General features: G+C 47.3%; 1 protein-coding gene across 1 annotated transcript; it reads right to left on the bottom strand.

The window, feature by feature from the left end:
• Positions 1 to 5,419: 5,419 nt before the first annotated feature.
• Positions 5,420 to 7,099, bottom strand: GJA8 (gap junction protein alpha 8; the record flags this gene model as incomplete). Its single annotated transcript, XM_079922848.1, has 1 exon — positions 5,420 to 7,099. The coding sequence occupies one exon, from the start codon at positions 7,097 to 7,099 to the stop codon at positions 5,747 to 5,749; it is 1,353 nt and encodes a 450-aa protein (XP_079778974.1). The 3' UTR covers positions 5,420 to 5,746.
• Between the last annotated feature and the right edge of the window lie 1,480 nt (positions 7,100 to 8,579).

Raw genomic sequence — 8,579 nt, 5'->3', positions numbered from 1 at the left:
ACCAGAAACTGCTCTTCACAGGGTAGCATGGCTGACAGGTCAAAAGAAAAAACAAAGATGGTGAAAAGTCAAGTTAGTTTTATTGTTTTGTAACAGTCTAACATGTAACTATTAGCTCTGACATAAAGATGTGGAAGGTTGGAGAATTCAGGACACGATCCCAATAATGCCTTTGCCAGAGATTTTCCCCAAGAAGTTTGTTGTGAACATATTTCTTAGCTGAGTCTTTACTAATCCTGTTTCATAGATGGAAAATTTGCAGAAAAAGGCAGTGACACCATCTACTTTTCCCTCCAGGAGACTTTATGAATTCTTCCATAATATACTTTGTCTGCCTGGGAGAACTTCCAGAATGCATGGGGCTGGAGGCCACAGTATATCCCATTGCTACCTCGTTGGCTGCAGTGGAGTACCACTCTCTCCTGGCTTTGGGAGCAGCAATGTCTAGGGCAGTGGAGATGACTTGTCTTTCATAAAAATCTTTCCTCTTATTTAACTGCTGAACCTAGAATTTTATTTCCTTTTTCTCCTTCCTCTCCAAATTACATATTTAGTTGTAATATGATAATTACAAGAAGGAAAACTCTCCGTGCCTATTTCACTATCACTTTTAGGTACACACCTACTTCGCTTTACAGATTGTATTTATGTTTTTGTTTTTTTTTTGCGGTACGTGGGCCTCTCACTGTTGTGGCCTCTCCCGTTGCGGAGCACAGGCTCTGGACGCGCAGGCTCAGCGGCCATGGCTCACGGGCCCAGCCGCTCCGCGGCATGTGGGATCTTCCCAGACCGGGGCACGAACCCGTGTCCCCTACATCGGCAGGCGTACTCTCAACCACTGCGCCACCAGGGAAGCCCCTGTATTTATGGTTAAGAGTAGTTTCCAACCAACCAGGCAAACGTTTTTCATCTACACTTTGCTACCTTGGGTTGTGTGATCATTTGTGCACAATATGCATAGAGGGGTAACTCAGGGTTAGAGGAAGGAGACAGGAGGAGGTGTGGGGGGATGGGGGGTGCTGTGTAGTTAGTATGCTCATTCTTACCTGGGCATGCCCCAGTGACCCTCCTCAGGAACTCAGGAAGAGCAGCTGTTTACACCCGTCTCGCCCCAGGCCTTCCCCATGTCTTGGACTAAAGAGCTGCTGTATGTAGCCCTTTCAGCCTCCATGAACTCCCTTCTGCCCTGAATCAGAGACTGTCTCAGGGACTGGTGCATCTCTGTACACGAGCCCTAGTAAGCTGAGTCCCTGCAGCACCGCTTTCAGCAATGAATTTCTTGCATGATTAAAGATTTTCTTTTTTTGCACTATAATTCTCAGGAATTTAAAACGACAGAAGAATTGACCTCCCCCCACCACTCCCATTTTCTTCCTTCACTTTACTCACTGGCTCACTTTTAATCAGTCTCTTAGTTAACAATCTGTGCAGTTTATGAAAGTGGTGGCTGTTATTGCTTCAGTATACATTTTACAAAAAGGACTTAACAACAGATTTGGATAACACCTTCTTCCCTTTCCTTTTATTTCCAAATGAGTGAGTTAAAAAAAAATCACTTATTTCTTCTAGCATGCTCCTAGTGTTTCTTTTTTCTTTCTTTTTTTTGGCAGTACGCAGGCCTCTCACTGTTGTGGCCTCTCCCGTTGTGGAGCACAGGCTCAGCGGCCATGGCTCACGGGCCCAGCCACTCTGCGGCATGCGGGATCTTCCCGGACCGGGGCACGAACCCATGTCCCCTGCATCGGCAGGCGGACTCTCAACCACTGCGCCACCAGGGAAGCCCCTCCTAGTGTTTCTTGCATATCAATTTACTTGATCTATCTTGTGGAGGAGGGGCAGAAATTATTACCCACAATTAACCTAAGGAGAATTGTCATATCAAGCAGGTAAATGACATCTTGGGGTTCCCAGAGTCAGAGAGGTGCAGTCCACACTTCTGATTTGAACGTCAGTGTTCTTTGTGGGAAAATCTGATCCCCAGGTTGCACTGATCTTCAGGAATATTTGCCCAATTCTGTGTTGCATGCTTCCTCCGGGTGCCAAGTAACAAAGTCATGATGAAAAGCAGATAGGCCTTTCTATGATGCCCCAAATATGAGGCCTAGGGATTACAGAGCCAAGTTTGAAACTTTCTAACTGAACTTGAGTAACTCTATCCCTCCTGGTCATAGATCTCCCCTGATGGAGGTGTTATAACTGCTATTAGGCAATTAGCCCTCTTATTCTGGAGAGAGCTGTGCTTTTGATGTCATGCTGTCCAGTGCTTTTTTTAAATTGGTAGATCCACATACTGTAAAGGTTTAATCTAACAGGGGAAGGACCAGGATTAGGATTTAAAGCTTGGACTTCATGGAGCCCAGGGGCGATTACCATCTTGAGTCAGTCATAATTATTTGCCTCAGAAGAGATACTGAGGGATCCAGCCGTACAGAGTGAGGTCCTCCACAGACACACCACTGCCTGTGAATGGAACCTGGCAGCAGTTGTGTGGCAGCTTAAGGTGAGGCATGAGGCGACATTTTCCATGGGTAGAAAGTAATTGCCCATCTGTCCCCAGTCATTTTTCAAGGTCAAATAGGTTCCTACCAATCATATGGTGTCAAGATTCTGTTTTGAGCCTTCTCTGAGAAAATGGATCTCCTGAGTGTCTATTCCACATTGAAAAACTCTCACCAGATAACTGCAAGGCAGGTTGGGAGAGTCAGATAGAAGCTACCCACCTGCCCTTCTTCCCAGTCTCCCTGCTGCTGGAGGAATCTCTCAGACACCACTCAACAGGCTCTAGACTTGGCGGCTAACTTATTAATCCTTCTGATACCCCTGGAGGTACGTTGGTGGTAAACGCCACCTCTAGTTTGCGGACAGAAAACTGAGGTACAGAGAGGTTAAGAGATGACACAGCTACCAAATGGCAGAAGTAGAAAAAAAAAGTCCTGGTCCTTTGATGCCTGTGTCTGTTTCTTCCAAAATAAGCTTCCTCGTTTGTTGGGAAGACTGAGAGGGAAAATGGCAACTTCCCCGCTGGTGGGGTAGGTACAGACACTGAAGCAGGCTGCTGCTTCATTCAAGGAAATACACTCACACACTTAGGCCCCGGCAAGACAAGGAGACAAGCAGCCTTCACCTACACCTCTACACCTGGTTCCAAAGAGCACCAGCAGTTTTCACTTGGAATAAGACACAGTTTTTTTCTTTTCTTTTTTGGATTAAGTCCTAGTTGATATAGACACTTTATTCTGGTAATGATCAAGCTATTTGCAGGCTCTGAGTTTACAACTTCTTAAAATGGGTCTTCAGTAGCAAAACTGTAGGAGCAATAGTGGAGCCATTAGGGAGAGTGCAATGATGTCTGGTTCTCAGGCCTGGGATTTTGTTACTTCTGTCATCATACTGAAGAAAATCTGTCTGGAATAGTGTTGATTGCAAGGGGAAGGAAGATTCAAGTAGTAGCCAGAAAGTCACCTGTCTACAAGACAAATATACCTCTTCTATTCAACTGTCCATTGCCTGATACATTCCTTCATTGAAAGGATTGGATTAACCTAGGTAAAATACATTTTAGTTTGGGTTAACCTAGGTAAAATACATTTTAGTTTGGATTAACCTAGGTAAAATACAATTTAGTTAGGCTTTCTCTTTTAAAATGTAAAATTTCCCTGGATTAATTACAAAAAAAAAATCATACCTTAGAATGAATTTCATTTTTAGACCATTTGGCTTTAGAATGGAGCACCAAGGAATGGGAATACTGTCACAGGGGAGGAATAGTTTCGGAGGAGGCTTTGCTCTAGAAAAGCATATCTAAAATGAATATCTTAAAAGGAAGGTGGTAAACAGGGCAGCACAAGGGATTTGCATTCTTTGGGATGGTGCTGGTTGGGGGTAAGATAGAATGAAGGCAGTTTTTTCTGGGTACCCTGGTGATCTCCTGTCCAGATCCCAATTGTGGTTTCTATCCCTCCTATCTTAGCCTTGGCACTGCAGCCCATGGAGCATAGCTTTGTTTTAGATGGACCAGCTTGGATATCAATTTCTCCCTCTGCTCTGGGAACTGATTGGCTCTAGGTAAATTGCTCCCTGTGTGAAATATGTACTTATACCTGAGGATTTTCCCTGACTGGACTCTATGTTTGAAGAGAGTTGGTTGGGGGGATAAAGGGTAGGAGACCTTCAAGATCCCTGTTGTTCCCTTGTTAAGCCTTTATGTCCCTTCCGGGGATGAAGTCTGGCCTGAGGCTAGACTTTGAGACCCTCGCTGTTTGTGTTCCCAATTTGTACGAGGCTCTCTCTAGTGCCGCTCTGATGGTCCTTTTTGTACATGTCTTTTGCCTGAGCAAGGCCTGAGGGTTAATTTCCTCAAGACAGGCCAGTAGGCAGGTATCGTCTGGCTCAGAGCTGGGCTTGCTCCCAGCCCCTGATGAAAGGAGGTGTAGATTTCAGGCTGAGCACTGATGTTGGAAGACGACAGGAAAGAAAAGGACCTCCTTTGCTTCAGGGAAGAAAACTGTGACCAGCGTTCAGAGCCTTTTCAGTTCTGAGAGAAGCTATGGGGTTTGTTCTCCTTTTCTGAGAGCGCCCAGTGCAGAATTCCCACCAATACAAGGGATGTAATTATATCAGAACCCAGGGGCTACCATGACCCAAAAGAAAGGCCAGTGAGAACTCTGGACATCTCCTAGACTGATGATTTAAACCAAACACTCCAAAATGGTGAAATGAGGTTTGGAAGACACAGGAACAAGTTGAGACCCTAAATAATATGACCAATTCCATAGGAAAGCTGGGCTCATGAGTAAAAGCTGGACTTGCAGATTGGTGCCCCACAGGTTAAATTTGGCTTGCACACATTTTCTTTGGCCCACATGGCATATTTAAAATTTAGTTGGCAACATTAAAAATGTGGGAGGGCTTCCCTGGTGGCACAGTAGTTGAGAGTCCGCCTGCCGATGCAGGGGACACGGGTTCGTGCCCCGGTCCGGGAAGATCCCACATGCCGTGGAGCGGCTGGGCCCGCGAGCCATGGCCGCTGAGCCTGCGCGTCCGGAGCCTGTGCTCCGCAATGGGAGAGGCCGCAACAGTGAGAGGCCCGCGTACCGCAAAAAAAAAAAAAAAAAAAAAAAAAAAAAAAAAAAGTGGGAAACTTCACTTAAACGTTTGGATTTCTGGCTTCTCTTGAAAAATCAGATGGCCAGGTAACACTGTCTGGTGATTGCTGCCTGGAAATGAGCAGCCGTTTGCCCTCTGCTTCCCAAATTCCACAGCCGTAGCTCTCCCATGGCATTAGAACAGGCGCACTTCACCAGTTTCAACCACCGGCCCTTAAGTTTGGGATCCCTGATATATGTCACACGGTATCTGCTAGGGAAGTGCTGGGGTGAAAAAGTTCAGCGGAGTTTGTGAGCTTGAGACAAGACTGGTGAAAAGCTATGAGACAATCACAATTCTGATTGGAAGGATTTCTATGGGGACATGGGGATGAAAGCAGAATTCCCTGTGGCATAGAGGGGCAGGGCAGTCATGAGACTGGGAACTTTGACGGGACAATGGGTTCATCTGGATAGCCTTTTATATACGGGAAAGGCAGTTTCCTAATTGTACGGCATGCATGGTTCTACCGCAGTGCCTGTCCAACTAGGGTGGGTGTGAGGGGAGGGACAGAAGACTCAAAGCATGTTGGCAACCTTAGGTTTCATCTTGCCATAGGGTAGCTCGGGTGTTTTCTTTTCTTTTTTCCTTTGGCACTGCTTCATACCGTTAGATCGTCTGACCTGGCCCGGCTGCTGGCTTTGCTCAGCCTGCTCAGGGGTCTGGTGTCATCCCCAGGCAGCTCCGGACACAGTGAAGGCGCCTTCTCAGGCGGCAGCCCCTGCTTTGATACCTTCTCAGGCGTCAGCTCTTGTTTCTCAACCTCCTTCCCCACTTCGGGGGTCTCCATTTTCTCCCCCTCCAGCACGGCCAGGGTCTCCTGGCCTTCCGTGCTCACTCTCTCTGCCTCCTGCCTGTTCTCTCCCACCTCTGGTTCTGCTTCCACCTCCGGTTCTGCTCCCGCCTCCGCAGGCTGCCCCTCCCCCTCCCCCTCCCCCTCCCCCTCCTGGGCTCCCACCTGAGCGTAGGAAGGCAGTGTCTCTTGGTAGGCCCTGGACAAGTCCCCTAGGGGCCCGGTGCCCATCTTCTCCTCGAATTGACTGAAAGGCTTGGCAGAAAGTGGGCTGGCCTCCACCATCCCAACCTCAGTAAAAGGGAAATAATGGGACACGATTTTCTCTTCTTCGAGGAGCTGGTAGCCCTTGGCCTTCTGGATGGAGGAGACAGCAATGGAGTGGAGGGACTTCTCAGGAATCTCCCCCAGTGGCTGCTCCACTGGCTTCTTGAAGGCCGATCGGATTCTCTTCAGGCCCAGGTAACTCACCTCCAGAATGTTGAGGAGGAGGGACACAGAGGCCATGGCCAGCATGAACAGGATGAAGATGGTTTTCTCCGTGGGCCGTGAAACAAAGCAGTCCACCACGTTCGGGCAGGGCCACCTGCTGCAGCGATAGAGAGGCAGGATCCGGAAACCATACAGGAAGTAGTGGCCCACGATGAAGCCCACTTCAAAGAGGGTCTTGAAGATGATGTGGCAGACGTAGGTCCTCAGCACGGTCCCCTCCAGCCGGAACTTGGTGCCTTTGCTGCTGCTGCTGCCCTTCTTGATGCTGCCCTGGTCCGCTGGGACGGGCGACCTCTCGCCGCCGCCGTTGCCAGGCGACTGCTGGCACAGCTCCTCGGCCGCGCGCTCCTTGCGCTTCTCCTCCATGCGGATGTGGTGCACCGCGTGCCCCACGTACACCAGCGACGGCGTGGAGACGAAGATGATCTGCAGGACCCAGAGGCGGATGTGGGAGATGGGGAAGGCCTCGTCGTAGCAGACATTCTCGCAGCCTGGCTGCTGGGTGTTGCACACGAAGTCGGACTGCTCATCCCCCCACACGAGCTCCGCGGCCGTGCCAAGGATGAGGATCCGGAAGATGAAAAGCACCGTGAGCCACACGCGGCCGATGACCGTGGAGTGCTCATTCACCTCCTCCAGGATGTTCCCCAGGAAACTCCAGTCGCCCATGTCTCACCCACCTGGAGGAAGGAGAAGGCAAGCTGAGCCGCTACAATGCAATCTCGACTCAGCCTCTCTTTGCTAACTCTCAGGGTACCTCTCCTTCCTGAGTGACTGGCAAGGTCAACGGCGTAAACAGCATGTACTGAGTGCTTCCTCTGTGCAGACTAGTATTAGGGAACGAAAGAAGCATAAAAGAATCTGCTTCCACTGGTTTCCTCATCTGTAAAATGGGTTCACTTCACAAGCTGCCTGAAAGGATAAATGAGGCAGTATCTGTATAAGCCTTGAACTCCACCCCAAAATAAGGGTTCATTGTTGATCATAAATAGAAACCCATGGTTACATGGATTTAAATCAGAACCGTAAGCTGAACTGAGGTTCATGAGTCATAATGCTGAAGAAATATTCTAATCCATTTGTGTCTGGGCCCCCAACAAAATTTTGCTATGTATGAAATTGCCCGTAGTCACCTTACTTTTGACTGCGTTAGGGTATATAATGATTGGATGTTGGAAGTGGAAGGAAACATTTTTTTGAATATCTACTTTATGACGGACCTTTGACATTACATTTTTTCATTCAGTTTCATCCTGCTAGACCGTAATCTTCATGAGGGTATAGAACACACCTGTTTTATTTACTGCTATATACTCAATGCCTGTCACAGAGCCCAGAACATAATGAGAGCTTGATAAGTGTTTAACTGATTTGATTCCACCACCTGAGAAAACTGAGGCTCAGAGAGGTTAAATAATTTTTCTAAGATCAGACAGCTAAATAGTAGTGGTTCTGTCTGTCTGATCCCAAAGGCTGGGTTCTTTCTGTTGCCCCATTGAGATACATTGCCTGTGATTGGAGCTATACAATTTTGTGACCCCTGTACTCTCTCTTTTTTTTTTTTTAAGGGCAACGTATTAGTTTTTTCCTGCTGTGGTAAGATTACCATAAACCTAGTGGCTTAAAACAATACAAAATGATTTTCTTACAGTTCTGTGGGCTATGTGAGCAACATGTACCTTACTGAGCTAAAATCAAGGTCCCAACAGGACCGTGTTCCTTGTTGGGGGTTCCAGAGGAGATTCAGTTTCTTTGTCTTTTTCAGCTTCTCGTGGCTGCCCACATTCCTTGGCTTGTGGCCCTCTTTCTCCATCGTCAAAGTCAGCAATGTTGCAACTCTCCCACCTTTCTTTCTTTGTGACTCCTGTACTCTTAATTTACGTTTTCTCTTCTCTACGTTGAAATCTGGAAACCTTTCTTAATAGCTTTACAAATTGAGAGCAGTATATATATATTATTATTATTATTACTCTTTTAAACCCAAAGAATGGGAAGAGTGCTTTCGGAAGAAATCATGTTACAGGGTGAGGAAAGTCCTCTAAGACAGTTTTAGTGTCCCACAGAATGAAAAGGGTTTAGGGTCTATAACTGTGGCTATTTTAATAGAGCTAAGATTTGGTCTGTAGGAAAAAAAAATACCATTAAACAC

The sequence above is a fragment of the Stenella coeruleoalba genome, assembly GCF_951394435.1.
Source record: "Stenella coeruleoalba genome assembly, chromosome: 1".
NCBI classification, from domain to species: domain Eukaryota; kingdom Metazoa; phylum Chordata; class Mammalia; order Artiodactyla; family Delphinidae; genus Stenella; species Stenella coeruleoalba.
This window is presented reverse-complemented; position numbering and strand designations above follow the sequence as displayed.